The 21,932-nt window shown below is 39.2% G+C and overlaps 1 protein-coding gene across 1 annotated transcript in view; it reads right to left on the bottom strand.

The window, feature by feature from the left end:
- Positions 1-1,853: 1,853 nt before the first annotated feature.
- RAB28 (RAB28, member RAS oncogene family) overlaps positions 1,854-21,932 on the bottom strand; it is a 145,281-nt gene continuing 125,202 nt past the window's right edge. The window contains exons 5-7 of the mRNA XM_006873806.1: positions 21,096-21,199; positions 15,122-15,199; positions 1,854-1,946 (exon numbers count right to left, since the gene is read on the bottom strand). Of these exons, the coding sequence (XP_006873868.1) occupies positions 1,854-1,946; positions 15,122-15,199; positions 21,096-21,199 (275 nt within the window). The remainder of the gene's footprint in view (positions 1,947-15,121; positions 15,200-21,095; positions 21,200-21,932) is intronic.

Here is a 21,932-nt window from a genome sequence, read left to right on the forward strand (position 1 = left end):
CTAGGCTTTTGCTGCAAAAATAAAACCCAAGGTCTGGGGGTGATGGTAATGTGGAACTCGGCCAGCGGCGCTGACTGCTCAGACTCTGGGTTTGCACGTTCACTGTTTCCCTCGAGTCCAAAGGCTCTTGATGGCTGGTCACGTTTAGCTGCGAGAGGCAGGAAACCCATGAGACCAAAGGCAGGGGGTCCAATTCCTGTCAACTCCATGATCAGAGGGCAACCCGACTATCACACTGGCCTCTTAGTGGTGGCTCAGCATGGCTCCATCACAGCTTCTCAAAAGAACTGAAACTCATGCCTACTGAAAGTCCAGAAAAGAGGCCAGTTGTGTGACTGTCTCGAACAGAAGGTGGTCCAGAACCTGTATACTCTATCTTATCTCCGAAACATGTGGGCTGGATCTTCTGGCCTGATGCTTACTTGAGAAGGCACCGTGTGGAATCGCTTACTCATCCTCAGCTTCCATTTCCTGACATGTACAATGAGGACAAAGATAGCCCACTCACAGATGGGCATAAAAATGGCAGGGCATCATGTGACAAGTACCTAGGAATGTGAAGAACAGAATAAACCTACAAAGGCCTTGCACAGACCCATTCAGTGCTCTAACTGTAAACACACAATAGAAGGACCTTGGCTTGATCGCAGACCTCTCACCATTCTGACACTTCAAAACCTGGAGCACTTAAGTTTGTACAATCCCATATATGTTCAATCAAACCTTTTAGTCCTGTAGTAATCGGAATGAGGGATGGAAAAAAAAAGAAAACCTCTGAAAATGCTTATATTGTCACACAGACATAAAAATAATATATATAGCAAAAATAGAATAGCCAGTTTCAATCTCTCATGCTTCCTAAAGCTCAGTCACACAAGTATGGCTCCTATTAAGATTATAGGGTCCTTGAGGGCAGGGATCTCATTTATCCCCCTTACTCCTGGTGCCAAGCTCTGAAGTCTGGATTTTTATCTAACCAACCAAATAACCCAACAACTTTGAAGGATTATATATCCTCCACAGAATCATTCAGGTTGTATCCATCGACTTTTTATGACTAAAAGGAGGATGGCTAAAAGAAAAGTCTGAAGAAAAGGTAATTTAAATAAATTTATTTGTGAGCGAGAAATATGTGACCGTCAGGTACAGTCTGATCCACAGTGATCCACCGATATGCCGTAATGCATCCTGGGAGACTCTTCCGCTGCCTGCAGGAGAAATCCCACCTGCAGCATCAGGCAAACATTGATCAAAATTTAGGAAGCCATCTAACCCGACTATCACACAATACATAATGACCATGATAGAGTAAGAAAAATACAATATCAATTACTCACTACTTTGTGAGTTATAAGCTAGTAAATATAAATAATTTAGAGCCTTTAAAAAAAATGGAAAAAATATTTCTATTACAGCTTTATTTCAAGCATTTTCAGTGAAATACAGCTTTATATATTTTCACTCACTATAGAAAGCAAAAGAATGTCCTCTGCAGTGTCTGTAGGTCAAATGCACAACTTGTTGACATGTTTGTTCTCTGAAGTCTACCTTGCCAAGTTTGAGCTCAGACAGGAGAAGGAAGCTATGCAATGGCAAATCTCAGGCTGGACAATAGAGACTTGGGTGGTTTTCCTATGTGGTTGAAAAAGTCACATCAAGGCAAAAAGAAAAAAGTGAAGCCATCAAGAGAACCAACTTCATTCTTTCTCAGGGAAGCAGTCTAATTCCAGGGAATAGGCTTTACAGTCCCGGGAGGCAACACTTACTGACGGAGCAAACGGGGAGGAAAGCGTTAATTGCACAACAGAGATGGTCACTGATAACACCACGCCAGGCAGGGAGGCGGCGGGCGCTCACTGGACTGCACACATGGAGCTCCGAGGAGGGTTAACAGTTCTTGACATGGGTTCCTGGTTGTAGTTTACAATATCGGCCTTCACCACCCTCTGTCATAAAAGAAAACAGAGTTATTAGCAGCACATCAGAACATTCTGAAGCAGCTCCTGAAAGTATATTTTGCTTTTATGAACTTTGGTGAACTCCTGAAGATAGACATCATAAATGAAGCAGGAGCTGATGTGGAAAGACTCAACCAGAACACACTAATGTCGAGTCCCGGCTTTCGTAGTTTCTGTTTGTTTGTTTTTTTAGGAAGCAGCGGCAACTCACTTACTGAGTCTCCCCTGGGTGTGCAGCATGAACTGGAGGTGATTATAAGTCTCATGAAGTGACAAGTCAGTATGGCACAGCAAAGTCCCGGCTGTAAGTTACAGCTATGGAATTACAATAAATCAGCACACACCCTTTAATTTGTAGATTAAGACCACAGCCTCATCATTTCAAAGTAAAAACGTTTTTATTATTAATATTTCCATAAGCCATTATTATTGTGCAGCAGCGGTGAGTTACTAAGAAGAGGTATAAAAGAGGACCCCCATAGAAAGCTGAAATATTTTGAGCAACCCAAACTTTAAAACTTTCCTCCAAAATTCCAAAATCACTCCCGAATAGCTAACAAAATATGACAAAAAAGGACAGCTTTAGAAAATGACCTCATGGTTTTAAAATTTAACCCAAGAGACACTTTCACTCTTCCCTTTAGCCACATTTCCAGGAATATTTTAGAAGATGAATCCAGCAAATACGCCGTACGATGTATTAAATATGTCCTAATCTCATCTCTAATATTTTAAACAAATCTTTTTGTTTTCAACTCCTTTACTAAGTCTGCATACACAAGCAGACAAAAAAGAGTAATTAAAAAAAAAAACGTGTGTAATATTCTTTCCATTACCATGCTATTTCAAGGAACATGGCAAGGAATAGATAATGAGACAGCAGCCTCAAGTCTCCACTTCACTACACACATAATCAACACAACCATAAAGACACAGATGTTGAAAAGTCACTGAAATGCTATTTTAATTTGTTGCAATTTCTTGTTTAATTTTTAAAGTCCTAAAACAGTACTTAAAAACCACACCCAAACCCACTGCCATTAAGTGGATTCCAATCAGAGCCACCCGACAGGGTAGAAGAGAACTTCTCCTTTGGGTTTTGGAGGCTTCAAATCTTTGTTTGAGCAGGAAGTCTCATCTTTCTCCTGCAGAGCAGCTGATAGGTTTGAACCACCAACCTTGAAGTAAAGAGCCCCACTTGACTTACAGCACAATCAGAGTTCATGCAATATTAATGACTGGGAATGCAGAATAATGATCTGAACTTCCCTATTCATAGGAACAAAGAACAAAATAGCATTCACTATTTCTCCCCATCCTCCTCCCCAAACTGCAATAAATTCTGCATTAACACCTACACTACAGCACTACACAGATTCTACTCTGAGTGGAGTTGGGATGCTGATTAACTTCCTCTGGACACTTCTGTCCTAAGAATTCACCGTCAATGTTGGGCAATATAAACAAGATGAAGTAGAAAGAACCAAAACAAATCAAAATACATCAGAAAGAGATAAAACATAAAGTATATTCAATATATGACTGAAAATAGAACGGGCTACTAAAACAGAAAAGGAAAATTAACACGTAACTTTAAACATGTCACAAAAGACCCCACAGTGGGATGTATGAATACAAGAGAAAAGAAAAGAAACCAAGAGACATTACTGCTCACAATTCGACCCAATGACTACATAGACAAGTCCACCGCTCTTCCATGGCAGATGGTGTGTTCTCTTTTTGATACCACATTACACCTAACGTACAGAGAGTGCAGAACTTCAGAGGACTTGAAGGGATGATGGGGCTTTTCTATGCTAAAATGAAATAAAAGTATTCATTCTATTTGCTTTGACAAACATGACTGGGGTTTCACTGTGTGCCAGTCACTCTATACTAGGAGTAATGCATGGGTGAATCTCACAGTATCTGCTCACAAGCTGTGGAGGACTTAGAAGGGATAAAAACGCATGCACAACTAATGTTCACACAAGAGAAGTGCTTTAGGAAGGGACTTATAACATGCGGTGGGAAGACAGAGGAAGAAGTTATTCCTTTTCTTTGAAGGTGGGGAGAGGAATGCAGTAATCAGAGAAAGCCATATGCCATTTACAGATTTTAAATTAAATAGTACTTATTGCTTGTCAAAGACTTCCTTTTGATGCTAACTCCCCCATCCTCCCAACCCAAACCTCCATACTTTCAAATTCCAAAAGGAAACAAACAAGTTCAACATACAGTTGTCATTTCTTTAAAAACTCACCAAATGCAAAACTTAAATACCACAGCTGTTGCTTTCAAATATTTAAGAGTTTTACTAAATAAACATTTGGAATTACTTTTTTATTGCTGTAATTCTTAGGATGAAAAGACCACAGATGACATTTTCACAGATGACTCACATGTATGAAAGAAATAACATGCTTCCTGAATTTTTTCTACTTGAAACTATCCTCACTTATCATGTGATTGCAAATATCCTATCATTTCAGAAAGGTGATCCTTCTTAAGAGCATCTATTAATTTATTAACACATATTGTGTTATTAACACATTGTGAAATGGGCTGCTGTTTATGACGCTGCTTGAAACACTGGAAAAAAAACTGATAGTAATGGGGCAGGATGCTAACTTATATGAATGTGTGAGTCTTGGGTGGACTCTGCTTAAGTCCCCCAGCAGCAGTATTAACTTCTGGACAGGACTCGTGATTTACGAGGCACTCAGTCTGATGCTATCAAAAGAAGCATTACCAAGGGCCAAACGAGGTACGAGGGAGGACATCAGTGCAACACTGAACGCTATTATCTGACCTCTCAAACCTAATGGTTTCATAACAAACTCTGGGTTACAAGGAAGAAAACGGATTTTTATAATCAATAAGGAACTCATTAATCCCTCAAAATGCTAGTTTAAATCCTATCCTATAAACACAACCAGGTTACTGACCTATGTCAAGACATTTTGGTCAATGTACTAAAATAAATGACTTGGATTGTCATCATTAATTTTCATCAAATTAATGAAGAACTAAAAAGGCAGCATCTTTCTTGTGGGCTCTGTTTGACACAGGCTTTGTACAATGGCCCTGGACCACAGGCCATACTGAGGCTCCGCAGATTCAAACCTTTGCTTTCTATGAACAGAAGGGCAGATGCCATAAAGTTCATGGTGGGTGGTTTCACAGTAGTCAACTGGTTTATGAGTCATTCGTTGATGTTTGGAAAGAAAATGTTACCTACAAAATACCAACTTTTATTTTTGGATTCAAAAGGCACACCTGATTATTCACTACTACGAGTTGGGACACCAACCTCAAGGTCAGCAGTTCGAAACTACCAGCTGTTCTGCGGGAGAAAGATGAGGCATTCTGCTCCCGTAAAGATTTACAACCTCGGAAACCCTGTGCAGGGTCACTATGAGTCAAAAACAACTCCACAGTACTGAACAACATTAGGCAATGGAGTAATATAGTGAGGTGGCCCTAAGAGGAAAGGAGGCATGTGGTTGAACACTGGCTTAATCCTTATTTGTCAAAGCACAGTAGCAAATGATTACTGCTAATAGAATAGGTAACTTCCAGACAGAAAGCAAGAAAGCAACCTAGGAGTCAGGGTAAAGAGATATAACTAGCGGAGACTCTCAAGAAGACACTAAAGATGAATTTGATCCAGATTGTAGTAACATACGATAAGCACTGGACTGCAAACTATAAGGTTGATAGTTCAAGCCCAACAGTTGCTCCTCAGAAACTCCACAGAGGGTCATTGTAAATCAGAACTGACTTGAAGACACTGAACAAGAAGGCTACAGAGTAAATGTACTTTGAAGATTCAAATGTGCATCATTATCATACATTCAAAACCAAACACAATTCTAGGTATTGTTGTTGTTTAGTGCTGTCAAGATGGAAAACTCATTGTTGTTGTTGTTAGGTGCCATCGAGTTGGTACCAACCCATAGCAACCTTATGCACAGCAGAACAAAACACTGCCTGATCCTGGGCCAACCTCACTACCATTGACACGCTTGAGTCCATCGATGCTGCCACTTGGCCAAACCATCTCGTTAGGGGTCTTCCTCTTTTTCTCTGACCCTCCACCTTACCAAACATGATATCCTTTCCTTCTCCGATGACTGGGCCCTCCTGACAATATGTATGAAGTATGAGAGACGAAGTTTGGCCATCTTGGCCTCCAAGGAACACTCTGGCTGCACCTTCTTCCAAAACAGATCTATTGGTTCTTTTAGCATGGCACTTTCAATATCCTCCTCCAACATCATAACTCAAAAGTATCAATTCTTCTATGGTCTTCCTTATTCACTGTCCAGCTTTTGCATGCATATGAGGTTATTGAAAATACCATGGCTTGGGTCAGGCACACCTTAGTCCTCAAGCTGACATCTTTGCTCTTCAACACTTTAAAAAGGGCTTGTGCAGCAGACTTACTTAATGCAATACGTCGTTTAATTTCTTGACTGCTCCTCCATGAGTGTTGACAGTTGATCCAAGAAGAATGAAGTCCTTGACAACTTCAATCTTTTCTCCGTTGATAAGAATATTGTTTATTGGTCCAGTGGTGAGGATTTTTCTTTTCTTTACATTGAGATGTAATCCATACCGAAGGCTGTGTTCTTTGATCTTCATCAGTAAATGTTTTAAGTCCTCTTCACTTTCAGCAAGCAAGGTTGTATCATCCGCATATGGCAAGTTGTTAATGAGTCTTCCTACAATCCTGATGCCATGTTTTTCTTTACATAACCCAGCTTCCCGGATTATTTGCTCAGCATACAGGTTGAATAAGTATGGTGAAAGAATGCAACCTTGTCACACACCTTTTTTAATATTAAACCATTCAGTGTTCCCATGTTCTGTTTCAACAACTCCCTCTTGGTCCAGGTACAGATTCCTCATGAGCACAATTAAGTGTTCAGGCACACTCATACTTTGCAATGTTGTTCATAGCTTGTCATGATCCACACAATTGAAAGCCTTTGTGGAGTCAATAAAGCACAAGTAAACATCTTTCTAATATTCTCTGTTATCAGCCAAGATCCATCTGACGTCAGCAATGATATCCCTCGTTTCACAGCCTCTTCTGAATCCGACTTGAACCTCTGGAAATTCTCTGTCAATGTATGCTTGCAGCTGTTTCAGTATTACCTTCAGTAAAACTTTACTTGCATGGGATATCAAAGATGTTGTCGGATGATTTCCGCATTCCGTTGGGTCACCTCTCTTTGGAATGGGCACAAATACGAACGTCTTCCAGTCGGCTTGCCAGGTAGATGTCTTCCAAATTTCTTGGCATAGATGAATGAGGACCTCCAGAGTCTTTTCAGTTTGTTGAAAGATTTTAATTTGTATTCCATCAATTCCCAGTGCCTTGTTCTTTGCCAATTGCTTCAATGAACCTTGGACTTCTTCCTTCAGGATCGCTGGCTCTTGATCACATGCTATCACTTGAAATGGCTTAGTATCTACCATTTCTGTTTGGTACAGTGACTCTGTCTATTCCTTTATGCGTTCTGCATCATTCAATAATTTGCCCACAGAATCCTAGAATTGTAAGTTGAGGCTTGGATTTTTTCTTCAGTTCCTTCAATTCTTCTGTGTTCCTTATTCATTTGTTCAGTTTTCTCATGAATTATGAAGAGATTGAAAACAACATGACTTGGGTCATGTCTTAGTCCTCACAGTAACATCTTTGCATTTTAACACTGTAAAAGAATCTTTGGCAGATTTTCCCATGCAATATGTCATGTGGTTTTTTGATTTTTGTTTCCAGGAGAGTAGATTGTGGAAAATCCTTGACAATCTCTATTTTCTCCATTTATCATGTTGTTGCATAGATACAGATATAGCTTGCAGTATCTATGTTATAAAACTTGGTACTTGGAGTTTTTAAAAAGCTATTTGTCTTCTTTCTTATAACATGTGATTAATAATGTTAGGTTTATCTTATTTGTCTTCATACAGTTATTTTATTTTCCTCACATAGTTATTTCATCTTCACACTCTCCTAATCTATGAAAAGCAAGGTTTATTTATTTACACTATCTCTAAGGTCCCATCTGGTTTTGAAATTATATGAAAAATAAATTTGAAAAGTAAGTAGGAGAAACCCAAAATGGGATGTGATATGAACATCCATTAAACAAGGTTTAATGTTTGAGGATCAGAGTAGTGTGCACAAAGGTTATTATCTGCAAGGAAGACAGGTACAGTAAGAAAAGAATTCCAATGTAGTCTTTGTAAACAGACTGAATAAAATGACAAAAGTGATTAATATCTGGGTAAAACAAACTAAGTTTCTTAAGGGCTTCAATACTGCATATTGGGCAATATTCAACTAAAGCCAAAAGATGGTAACTGGAGTCAGAGTGGTTAAATGGCTATCTGGCTGTGTTGTTGTTAAGTGTTGCTGAGTCAGTGACCCTGCATAGGGTGTCAGAGGAGTGAATGGTAGCGTTGCACCGTCTTCCAACATAGATTTGTTTCTTCTTCTGAAAGTCCATGGTACTTTTTAATATTTTTCTCCAACACCATAACCAAATGCATCAATTCTTCTACGGTCTTCCTTATTTACTGTTCAACTTTTACAAGCATATAAGGTTATAAAAAATGCCATGACTTAGGTCCGGCACACCTTAGTCCTCAAACTTATTATCTTTCTCTTTAAACACTTTAAAGAGGTCTTCTGCAGCAGATTTGCCTGATACAGTACCTTGTTTGATTTCTTGACTGCTCTTCCATGAGTGTTGATCATGGATCCAAGCAAAATGAAGTCTTTGACAACTTCAATCTTTTCTCCATTTATCATGTTGTTTATTGATCAAGTTGCGAAGATTTTTCTTTTCATTACATCAACATGAACCCATATGGAAGGCTATGGTCTTTGACATTTCTCTTTAAGGATTTTAAGTCCTCTTCACTTTCAATAAGCAAGGCTGTATCATCTGCATACTGCAGGTGGTTAATGAGTCTTCCTCCAATCCTAATATCATGCTCTTCTTCATATGACCCAGTTACTCAGATTATCTGCTCAGCATACAGATTGAATTAAGTATGGTGAAAGAACACAAGCCCGACACACAGCTTTCCTGATTTTGAGCCATTCAATATCCCTGCAGTTGGAATGACTGCCTCTTAGTCTACGTACAGGTTGCTCAACAATACAATTAATTGTTCTGGAACACCCATTCTTTGCAATGCTATCCATAGCTTGTCATAATACACACAGCCAAAAGCCTTTGACTAGAAAATAAAGTACAGGTAAACATTATCTGGTATTGTCTGTTTTCAGTGAATACCCATCTGACTTCAGTAATGATATCTCTTGTTCCACATCCCGAGTCCAGATTGAACCTCTGGCAGTTTCCTGTTGATGTGCTCTTGCAACTGTTTTGAATTATTTTCAGCAAAATTTTACTTTCATGTGATAAATGATATTGTCTGGTGATTTCCGCCTTCTGTTGGGTCACCTATCTTTGGAATGGGCACAAATATGGATCTCTTCCAATCAGGTGATGAGGTAGCCGTCTTCCAAATTTCTTGGCATAATTGAATATGTTTCTCTAGTGCTGTATAAGTTTACTGAAATTTTTCAATTTGTATTCCATCAATTCCTGGAGCCTTGTTTTTTTTTGCCAGTTCCTTCAGTGCACCTTGGGCTTACTCCTTGAGTACCAATTCTTTTAGGTACATGATTGTGTATTCATTCCTTCAATCTTCTTTTGACGTTACCAACATTATTCAGTAAAATCCTTCAATGTTGCAAGTCAAGGGTTGAATTTTTTCTTTGGTTCTTTCAGCTTGAGAAATGCTGAGCAAATTCTTTCCTTTTGACTTTCTAACTCCTTGTCTTTGCACATTACTGGACTTTGTCTTCTCGAGCTGCCCTTGGAAGTCTTTTGTTCAGTTCTCTTAAACTATTCATGTCTTGGATTTAAGCATCTCTAGTGTGACACTGTGGGGTAATGTGTCAGACTGTAAAGTCCTTTGAACTGCAAGGTCGGTGGTTCAAGCTCACCAGCTGCTCTTTGGAAATCCTACACAGGGTCAAAATTGACTCGACAGCACTTATCAACAACAACAACCATGGAGAGTAAGTTTAAATTGCTTCTGATATTCAATTTGGTCTTTTCTTTCTTTCTTATCTTTTTAGTGACCTTTTTGCTTTCTTCCTGTATGATGTTCTTAATGTCATCACACAACTCTTGTTTTTTGGTATTTAGTTATCTAATGTTTTAAATTTGTTGTTGATATGATCTCTATATTCAGGTGGTATATGGTCACGGTCATAGTTTTACTCTTGTGGACTTGTTTTAACCTTCTTCAGCTTCGGTGTGAACTTGCATATGAACAAATGGTCTGTTCTACAGTCTGCCCCTGGCCTGGTATTTACTGATGATATGGAGCTGTTCCACCATCTCTTCCCACAGATAGAGTTGATTTGATTTTTGAGTATTCAATCTGGTGAGGTCCATGTATACAGTCACCTTTAATGCTGTTTTTAAAATGTACTTAAAATGAATAAGTCATTGATCTTGAAAATGTATATTATGTGATCTCCAGCACTGTTTTTCTCACCAAGGCCATATTTTTTAACTATGTATCCTTTTTTGTTTCCAACCTTTACATTCCAATCACCAGTAATTATATCTTGATTTTATGCTTGATCAATTTCAGACTAAAGAAATTGCTATAATCATCACTGGTTTTAGTGGCTAATGTATAAACTTGAATAGTGGTATTAACTGATCTTACTTGAAGGTCTATGGATATCATCCTATCACAGACAGCAATATACTTCAAAAATGATCTTGAAATAATCTCTTTGATAATAAATGACATCATTCCTGTTCAATTTACCATTCTAGCATAGTAAGCCACATGATTGTCAGATTAAAATGGTTAATACCAGCATATATCAGATCAACAGAGCCTAGGATAGAGTCCTCGTGTGGCACTGCAGCATAATGCCCTAAACCACAGGCCAGTGGTTTAAACCTACTAGTCCTAGTCCCTCCTCAGAAACCCTAAACAGGGTTATGGACCAGAACAGACTCGACAGCACTTTAAAACAACAACGTCTAGGATAGCTATGCTTGTGTGTTCCACTGTATTTTTTACAACTTCCAATTTTTCTAGATTCATATTTCATACATTCTATAACCTGATTACTAATGTATGTTTAAGATGTTTCTCTTCATTTTGAGTTGTGGCCCATCAGCAAATGAAGGCCCTGAAAGCTTTACTCCATTCATACCATCACTATCAACTCTACTTTGGGGAGGCAGTTCTTCCCCAGTCGTATTATGAGTGCCTTCCACTCATCTTCGGGCACTATATTTGACAATATTCTGATGCTAGTCATACAGTTTTCATCGTCCAGCACTATATGTGACATTGTTCTGTTGCTACTGTTAAGGTTTTCAGTGACTAATTATTCAGATGTCGTCTGCCTCTCCTTCTTCTAAGTCTATTTTAGTCTGGAAGCTCTGCTAAAACCTGTCCACCATGGGTGACCCTGTTGGTACATAACACACCGGTGGCACAAATTCCAGCATCACAACCACACACCAGCCAGCACAGTGCGATAAACTGACATTCATACATCTCCGTAATTTGTTAAGAAACTCGCTTTAAACTCTAATGCAATGGTTTTTTATTTTAACCACATTGCTCTTCTGTTTCCAAAATACAACTCACACTTTTTTACCCAGATATACTGTTCATTCTAACTTCTCATCCAGCATCCTCTTCTCCCCATACCAAACTGCCCAATACAAGACTGAAACACTAAGGACACAAATAGTGTACAAACCTGGCTTCAAAACCTGGCTCTACCACCTCTAAACCCTAGATCTTTGACAAATTATTGAACCTCTGATCATTTTCCATTTCCTGCCAATACACTGAGGTGATGTCACCAGGTCCACAAAGTAATTAAGATTAAACAGGACAACAAAGTGTCTGGACAACAGATAATCATTTTCTTCAATGAAGTACAAGCACATTTTAAACTCTTAAAAATACTCTTTAGACCTACTACTAAACTGAGAATACAATTTCACTAAAACATTGAAATGGTCTCTCCAATTAACCAGACCTTTTAGAAAGAGAAGCCACAAATGACAAGAATTCCTTGACTTCTGTGTTCCTCCAGGGTCTGTGTGATCTTGGCAGGGTTTTCCTCAGCTATCTCCAGCAGATCTTTGTCTCTTTCTTGCATCCTCTTAAACCAAAACCAAGGAACCATTTTGATGGGTGTCTAGGAGCAAGTTATAGGGCACAAAATATCACAACACGGTGTCTGGCGAGAGTGCTGAAAAAGATGTCTTGTGAATAGTGAGAAATACAAGTAGCAAAATTGTAAGAGATCCAATTATTTCAATCAAGTCCTACAGTATTTTAATCAAGTCCTAGAGACAACTACATCAGCATAACAATTTTCAAGTGTTATTTGCTCTAATTGCTTTAAAAACACATACACAGAGTCATCACCACGTGGGTAAGACATAGAACTAACTTTAAAAAAATTAAAGAGAAATTTAAGGGTGGGAGAAGATAATTAATTATACCTTTTCAGTTACATAGTAGATGGAGGCAACTGAAGGAAAATGCAATTCATTTGTTGCTTCAAACCAAACCACTTCTGAGGCTTAACTTTATACACTTTTGCTCTGATTTTTGATTCTATCAAATATGTGAACTGGTGTGGTGTTATAGTATATTTTTAAGAGCTTGACTGCTGGGATTCATGTTTATTTCTTAGTCTAAGAGTAGTGATACACTATATTTTTGAGGGAGAGGAAAAAAGCACAAAGAATTATGCAAACGAGCTACACCAGTAGAAAAATATGATTTATTGGCCAGTGACTAGTCTTTAAAGAATTATACTTCACATTATGATTCTTGGTTTAAGCTTTACTCTTGGGTTTCATATTTCTTAACTATTTTTCACTGAAGTAATCTGGCTACCAACTGAGGGGAACAAATTACCCTTTTAAAAAGATTTTTTTTAAAAGGCTAATTGCTACATTAATTAAGCAAAGGAACTTTAAAAACTAATAATCTTTCCTAGTGTATGTATATTTATGTACTAAACTAGGCATTTTTTTCTGAATAGTAGTATCAAAATTCACTGAAACAGGAACAGACAATAAACACAATTTTCTAAGAATAGTGGAAATCCTTAATAATTAATAACGTTAAAGTAGTGATTAAATTAATACATTAAATAATGTTGTTGTTGTTAAATGCTGCCAAGTCAGTTCTGACTCCTAACAACCCTGTACAGGGGTTCTGAGGAACGGCTGGTGAGTTTCAATCACTGACAGTACAGTTGAAACCAACCTTAGGGGTTGAGTGCTTACCCTACAGCGTCACACCAGTGCTCCAAGGCTATCATTATAAAAGAGGTGGTGTTTCAGAGATGAACCAAGAGCACCAGGTGAAAAAAATAACGCATGTTTCACCAAAGCAAACGTCGATGCTGTGGTTGCTTAAGTGTCATCGAGTTGGTTCGGACTCATAGCAAGCCTGTAGAGAGTTTCCAAGGAGTGGCTGTTTAAGTTTGAAGCACCGACCTTGCTAACACAGGAGATGCTAAAAAGTCATTAAGTGTTGTCAAGTCACTTCCAACTCATAGCGACCTTATGCCCAATGGAATGTAACACTGCCTGGTCCTACACTATCTTCACAATTGTTGCTGCCACTCTCAGTCCATCTTGTTATGGGGTTTCCTCTTTTTTACTGACCCTCCACTTTTCCAAACATGTTGCCCTTCTCCAGGGACTGGGACCCTCCTGACAGTATGCCCAAAGTACGAGAGATAAAGTCTTACCATCCTCCCTTCTGAGGAACATTCAGCCTGCACTTCTTCCAAGACACAATTGTTTATTGTGTCCTCCGGCAGTCCAAGGTCCTTTCATCATTCTTCACCAACACCATGAAATAAGATGTACTGATTGTTCACTGTACTACTTTCTTATTCACTGTACTACTTTAATATACATATAAGGCGACTGAACATACAATGGCTTGGGTCAGACACACCTTAAATTCTCAAACTGGTATCTTTGCTCTTTAAAGAGGTCTTCTGAAATAGAGTAAACTTCTGGAGTTAGGGCCGTGAAGTCGATTCCAACACATAGCGACCCTCCCTCTATAGGGTTTCTGAGGAGTAGTTGGGGAGCTTGAAATGCCGACCTTGCAGTTCAAACAGCTTTGCAGTCTGGCGCATAAACCACAGAATCACCAGGACTCCAAAGTAGGAACACACTTTGATAAACAGTTATGATGGTATATGAAACATAAAAATATTCAGTATGTTGTATTCCTGTGATGTTGTTTGTTATTAAGTCAGTTCTGACTCATAGAAACCCTGTAGAGGGTTTTGAAGAGTGACCAGTGGGGTTTGAACCAGTGACTTTGTGTGGTTAGCAGTCCAGAGCTGACCCTACAGTACCACAGCTGGACTCCACAGTATTCCTGCCCACTAGGTAAATACAAAACAATATGGCAGGCACCTTACCCACTGTTAACTACTGATGAGACATGTAAATTATATTATTCTTTTTACTTTCCTTCAAAAAGAGTAACATGACATTCATAAGGATTCCTGGTGTGGCACTGTGGGTTAATGCACAAGACTGCAAAGTTGTTTGAACTGCAAGGTTGATGGTTCACGCTCACAAGTTGTCCCTTGGATGCCCTATACAGTGTCACAATGGATTGGAATCGACTCAACGGCACTTAACAAAACTAGGGTGTAACAGAAAGGAGCTCTGGTAGCGTAGTGGTTACGAGTCGGGTTGCTGAAACTGACAAGGTTCAGCAGGAGAAAGATGAGGTTTTCTGCTCCCATAAAGATTTACAGCCTCAGAAACCCTATGCAGGGTCACTTTGAGTCAGAATCGACTCCACGGCACACCACCACCATCACCAAGGGTTTAACAATTTGGAAAAAAAAAAAAAAAAAAAGAGAGATTAACATCCTCTATCTTTTGCAATACGCCCTGACTTAGGCAATCTATTCCTAAGGTTGCTGGAGTTATGTACATTGAATGCATAAATGGGGAGAGATTCAGGGGTGAAATCTAGTATCTTGTAAGAAATCCATTATTTTTTAAATATAGAGAGTTCAGGATAATCACCTGTGACTGTTCTATTTCAGCTTTGTTTAATTTGATTCCAAGGATTTCAGCAGCAACTTTCTGAAAACACAGGAAGACCTACATAACAAAAATAGGTTAGAATGATTTTAAACAGGCATATTTAAGTTAACTTCAAATAAATTAAACTTTCTGAAAAATGATAAACAGCAAGAGTTGCAAAAATATGATGTACCAGGTGATTCTAAAATTAGGTTTATTTGGCATATACAGCAATTTTTAAATCTAACAATTTTTAAATGATTAAACCATAATTTAAAAATCCATGCAATTAACTGAACAATAAAAGCTTGCTCATTTACTTTTAAAGATTTAACATGAGACAATTAAATAGATACATTAAAAATTTTTTAAATAAAATTAAAACCTAGTACCATTACAAACTACCATAAGTTTTAAAGAAAACAAAAATAAATTAGTGTGTACTTGTGTTTGTTCACTGCCAATTCTATGTTGATCTTTTGATCTGGTTTTAGCCTATTCTAAAAGGTCTCCCTTTCTAACCTATTAATCTTGTGGCTCACTTATCAATTTCAACAAATTCTCTGCATCTTTCAACAAAAACAGGACAGTACCCTTTACTGCACTGGACTAATTCAGAGTACAAGAACAGCATTGTTGTTATTGTTGTGTGTCACTGAGTTGGCTCCTATTCACAGAGGCCTTGTATAGGGTTTCCAAGAGTGGCTGGTGGATTGTCAGCCTTTCAGTTACCATTCCAGTGTTTATCCTACAACAGTGCACCAGGCACAGCATATTCCATTATAAAGTCTGATCCATTGTCATCAAGTTGATTCCAGCTCCTAATGACCCTATTGAATAGAGTCGAGCTGCCCCACTGGGTTACTAAGACTGTCAATCTCCATAGAAGGAGACGACTGCATCTTTCTCCCAAGCAGCAAATGGAAGGTTTGAACTTCTGACTTTTCAGTTAGTAGCCAAGTGCTTAGCCATTTGGGATTGTTGTTGTCCGACTCATAGTGACCCTGCACAGGATTTCCAAGGCTGTAAATCTTTACGGAAGCAGAACGCCTCATCTTTCTCCCATGGAGCAGCTGGTAGTTTCGAACTGCTGACTTGAGGTTGGCAGCCCGATTCATAACCACTACGCTACCAGAGCTCCTTAGCCATTTGGGATTAGGGATCCTGAAAGAGATTAATGGTGTGCAAATTATGTAGGCTCTTATGCGTCATTAGAAAGCTTTTACTCTGAGTGAAATGGAAGTCACGGTTGGTAGCTCAATATTGTACTGAGCATCCACCATAGAGGACTATAGGTACAGAAAGGAAAGCTAGCTAGGGGACTACTGGAATAGCTGGTGGAGATTTGACTTAGAGCAGCAGCAGTAGAGATGGTTAAGAAACAGTCACCAGATTCTGAATACACTTTGAAAGTAGAACCTACAGGGTTTGGTGACAGATCAGATGTGGGTAAGAAAGGAGGAGAGAGGAGTTCTGAGTGGACAGTCAAAAGAATTGCTATAGCAGTGTGCTTGACTTTAAAAAGAAAAAAGCCAAACTCACTGTCAAGTCATTTCCAACTCATTTACAGGAGAAGACAAGTCTATCTTTCTCCCATAGTGCTGCAAGTGGGTTTGAACTGCCAGCATTGTGGTTAGCAGTTCAGTGCTTATCCTACAGTACCACTAGGGCTCCTTACTGTCCTTGACTAGCCAAGGAAAAATGAAACTATGTACAATGGAGGAGTTAGCTTTACCCAGAAGTGCAGAGAGTTCATCCCAAAGTAATTAGTGAGAAGACTGCTAGCCAAGGGCATTGTACTCTTGCATGACAGTGCACATCCACACACCTCTGCCCACACTGTTGATACTCTGTGAAAACTTCATTTTGAAATGTAAAAGCATCCTCCCTATAGTCCTGATCTTGCTCCATCACACTTTTACCTGTTTGGTCCCCTGAAAGCAGTCCTGTGAGGACAAAGGCTCATCTCGGATGAAGAAGTAAAGACAATGGTGCATTCATGGCTCACAGCTCAGCCTACAACATTTTTTAATGAGGGAATATGAAAACTTGTTGACAAACGGACAGTGTACTGAAAAGCAAGGAGATTATATGACAAAAAATGATGTATTTGTCTTTTCTAAAACTTGATTAAAATAAATTCTACAGCCAAAGCACAGATCATTTGTCACTCACCCTCATATATGTATGGGAATGAGGAAGACCATCATGAACAAAAGAAGAAAATGAGAACATGAAAAGGAGTCAAGTTCACTGAAAAGGTGTTAAGCAGAAGATCCAAATGAAGATGAATAATGATTGGGTTAGGCTGCCAGGGGCATGTGCACTAGGACAACAGGGGATGATGGTCAGTGATAAGGATGCTTGGTATTGAGATAACTTAAGAGTGCAGCTATTTGTAAAGATCCGAGGTAGTATAGAAGTAAGTGTATGAGGAGGGATGGATGACAAACAGGAATATTGAAACTTCTAAGATTTATGACTGAGGAAGAATTAGAGAAAGAAATGAGAAGTAGCCAAATGACAAGTCCTAAAGTGATTTCCCAAGAACGATCCATTTTAAAGCAGCATCAAAGAAAACAATAATAGGCAATGAAGGTTTTTAATAGTGAACTATAGATCTAATATCTCTGCTAGCCTTAGTGGAGGCTGGAAGGTGGAGGGTCAGAGAAAAAGAGGAAAACCCCCAACGAGATGGATTAGCCAAGTGGCAGCATCGATGGACTCAAGCATGGCAACAGTAGTGAGGTTGGCCCAGGATCGGGCAGTGTTTTGTTCTGCTGTGCATAAGGTTGCTAAGGGTCGATACTGACTCAATGGCACCTAACAACAACAACTAGCCTTAGTCTTTGTAACTGCCACCAAATCAGTGTTTTCCTGATGGGTCTGGGTAAAAGAAGGTGGGAGAATATATTGATAGAATGATATGAATCCACTGTAAATGATAACAGAGTTAATTGTGATTGTAAAAACCTGAAATTCTATCATGGGTGTAAAATGATGAATCAGCTCAAAAGCAGGAATGAGGATCTCATGATCATCAAAGAAGAGCCATGTGGACCCAGAGGCCCCTGTGCATTGAAGCTCCCTGACTGAGGGACAGAAAGCTGTGACATCAGAGAAATGGCAAAGGAGCAGCAGCTGCAGAACGGAGAGCCACAGCACAAGATAGAGTGGTGGGATTTTCAGCCCACAGAGCAAGCAAGGCTGAGTGATTGGGGGCAGGAGACTTGCTTACAGAGTGGGGTGCCTCCAGGCACTTAATTAGGGAGCTGGGTTTGCCAACCTCTGGAGCTAGAGCTCAGTGCCTTCAGGCTGAGGCTTACGATAGAGTGGCATGCTTCTGGACATTGATCAGCATCCCTGAGAGAGCTCCCTAACGCTGTCAGGACAGAGACAGGCCTGCTGACTGGGAGGGGAGGCTGTCTGCCTGGAACAAGTGTGCCCTGAGCATTTCTGAATTGTAACCTGTTAACCTCATGACTGTCAGTATGGTGCCTGAGTTCTCTGTGGCCACTGCAACAGTGTGCTGTGGGACGGGTGGTTGTGTCATGTTTTTACAATTAGTATACAAAAATGCTAAGTAGTTAAACATACACTGAAATACTGGAAGTTAAAATTAAATCTAAAATGGCAGCAAAGAGAAATGTGAGTCCATGGATGTGTTCATGAAAAAGCCTCAGTATTATATATATATATTTAAATCCCATGCGTGGATGTGTGCACACATTAATATAATTCTGAAATAAAGGTTCATATTTTCAAAAAGACTGACAACTCTTTTATACTGTTTAAGATGTATCCTAAGCATAAAAATCATGAAGGAAAACACACAGGAAAAACATCAGAAAGACAAAACCACAGAAAAACTTCAAACTTCTTTTGGTTATAAAGTATCAAGTAAATTAACAAACAAAAAGTGGCCAGTGAGGGATATTTACAAAAATTATTAAAAAGAACTATTGTTATGGATTTAATTTGTAAAAAGTTATGCTGAAGCTCTAGCCCTTGTACCTGTGGAATGTGGCACTGTTTTGGGGTCTTTGAACGTGTTATCCATTAGATTACTAAGAGGACATATATTTATTCTAAGGAACTCTGGTAGCGTAGTGGTTACGAATCGGGCTGCGAACCTTAAGGCCAACAGTTCGAAACTACCAGCAGCTTCGCGGGAGAAAGATGAGGCGTTCTGCTCACGTAAAGATTTTCAGCCTCGGAAACCCTGTGCAGGGTCACTATGGGTCAGAACCGACTTGACGGCACTTAACAACAACAACAACAACATATTTATTCTAGAGGAGGAGAAGAACCATAGAGGAAGGGTGCCACGTGACACTGCCATTGCAAGCCAAGAATGCCTGGAGTTACCAGTGTCAGGAGGGCAGCCTGGGGCAGTTCCTCCCTCAGAGCCTCAGACGGCTCAACACAGCTCTACGACTCTCAACCTCCAGAACCGGGAGACAATCCATTTCTGTTCTGAGAAGCCACCCACACTTTGGGATTTTGCTGCAGGAAAGCTAGGAAATGAGACCAGCTAATATCTCTGATATGTCAAATGGTCATGCAATTAAAACACAATAAAAAATTATAAGCAGATCATAAACACAAAAGTAACCACTAATGAAGCTTTAAAATTTTCACTCTCAATAATAGTAATAAAAAAAGTTCAAATTTAAATAGTGAAATAAGCAGGAGTTTTTTTGGCCTACCAATTAAAGCAAAATTTTAAATTATAAATAAAACTTGAAAGTGAGAAAGGGGACAGTTATAAAAATCATACAATACTGGTGGTGTACCAAGTCACTTAGCCTTTCTAGTGATTTGGCAGTATGTTTCCATCTCTCTTCTAGGAATCGAGCCAAAGGAAATAATCAAAAAATTAAAAGCTTATGTACAAAAATGTACATTAGAATCACATCTACAACGTGGGAACAGCCTGTACATCCAACAATAGGGACCTGGCAGAATAAATTCTTAACCATTTAATGGGTTATTATATTCATTTAATAATATTGGATGATATGGAAAATGTACTTCATGCAGAAATATTAAAGTACAACTAAAAATTATTTGTGCATGATATTTTGGTGATCCCTATTGTCTTATCATGTGGGCTCACAAATCCCGTCCCTTATTCGCTGCATAATCTACACCCTGTCGTATCATCTGTTTAAGCCTCATCAAGATAGCGGAGATATACTAGTAGTTCACTACCTGTCAAGGCACAAGCACTCAATAATGAAAGTCTCAGTAAAGTGCTAGCATCTGTGAGCACTGGCGGATAGTGGGTTAAGCATCAGGCTGTTAACCTAGAGGTTGGTGGTTCAAGCCCACCAAGCAGTCCACATAATTAGAACCATAAGGGAGTCTGCTTACGTAGAGATTTACAGAGATGGAAACCCTGTGATATTTGACTCTCTCCCATTGGGTAAAGAGAGTAGTAGTTACAAGTAGGCCTGCGAACCTCAAGGCCAGCAGTTTAAAACTACCAGCTGTTCTGTGGGAGAAACGTGAGGATTTCTGCTTCTGTAAAGACTGACAGCCTCAGAAACCCTGTACAGGGTCATTAGGAGTCGGAACCGACTCCACGGCACATAACAACCACCACCACCATCAGGTTGCTATGAGGTGCATTTGACTTGGTGGCAGTGGGTTGTTGTTTCTATTTGTGAGCACACAAAAATATGACTAAACGGAATCATGAAGTTATAACTAGTTATCTCTGGTGAGATTATGTGTGATTCACACTTTCTACTTCGTATATCTCCGTATTTTTTAATTCTTTAGAAAAATCACAAAATTATCTTGTGAATTATAAAAGTAATCACCAATACAAAAGTGTCATGTTGAATCTCAGTTTGTTTGTAGTAGGAATTCAATGGCTCTAAAAGGTAATGAAAGAGATTTTCCTATGAATGTTAGTAAATAGAGTGAGGTATCCCTTACAATATGCAGTATTCATTATTCTACTTACAGAATCTCCCGTCTTGGCTGAGACAAAGTGGCTACTAAGACCATTTTCCTGGCAAAACCGCAAGTGTTTTTCAGGTTTTACTGTCCGCATGTGCTCCAAATCAACTAGAGAGGTGGTAGAGAGAGAACAAAATTCAATTTGAAGTTAATCAGTACTTTTTTTGTGTTTAGCATATTTAAAATGTATTTACTTTCCAATATTGTATCCAAGCGTAGACACTTAGCTGTGTAACACTGAGCAATTTATTTAACCTCTTTGTGCGCCTGAGTTTCCACATGTAAAAAATGCACTTAATGAATATATTGCCTTATATAGAATTCTTAGAGAATTAACAAGTATGAAGAAGGATGAGGTGTTCGGCTGCAGATTTATAGCCTCAGAAATCCGATACGGGTTTGCTAGGAGTCAGACCCGACTCAAAGGCACTTAACCACCCAGATATAGTGCTGAGAACAGTGGTTGGCACATGGTAAGTGCTCCAATACTATAAACTGCCATTATGATTGTTGTTGTTGTTGTTAGGTGCCATCGAGTCGGTACAAACGCATAGAGACCTTATGCACAGCAGAACCAAACACAGCCTGATCCTGGGCCAACCTCATTATCATTGCCACGCTTGAGCCCACAGATGCTGCCACTTTGACAATCGATCTTTATGGGGGTGTCTTCGTCTTTTTCTGTGACCCTCCACTTTACCAAACATGATATCCTTCTCCAGCGAATGGTCTCTCCTGACAATATATCTGAAGTATGAGAGACAAAGTTTGGCCATCCTGGCACCCAAAAACACTCTGGCTGCACTTCTTCCAACACAGATCTGTTGGTTTTTGGCAGCCC

Source organism: Chrysochloris asiatica, unplaced genomic scaffold, assembly GCF_000296735.1.
Source record: "Chrysochloris asiatica unplaced genomic scaffold, ChrAsi1.0 scaffold00256, whole genome shotgun sequence".
NCBI classification, from domain to species: domain Eukaryota; kingdom Metazoa; phylum Chordata; class Mammalia; order Afrosoricida; family Chrysochloridae; genus Chrysochloris; species Chrysochloris asiatica.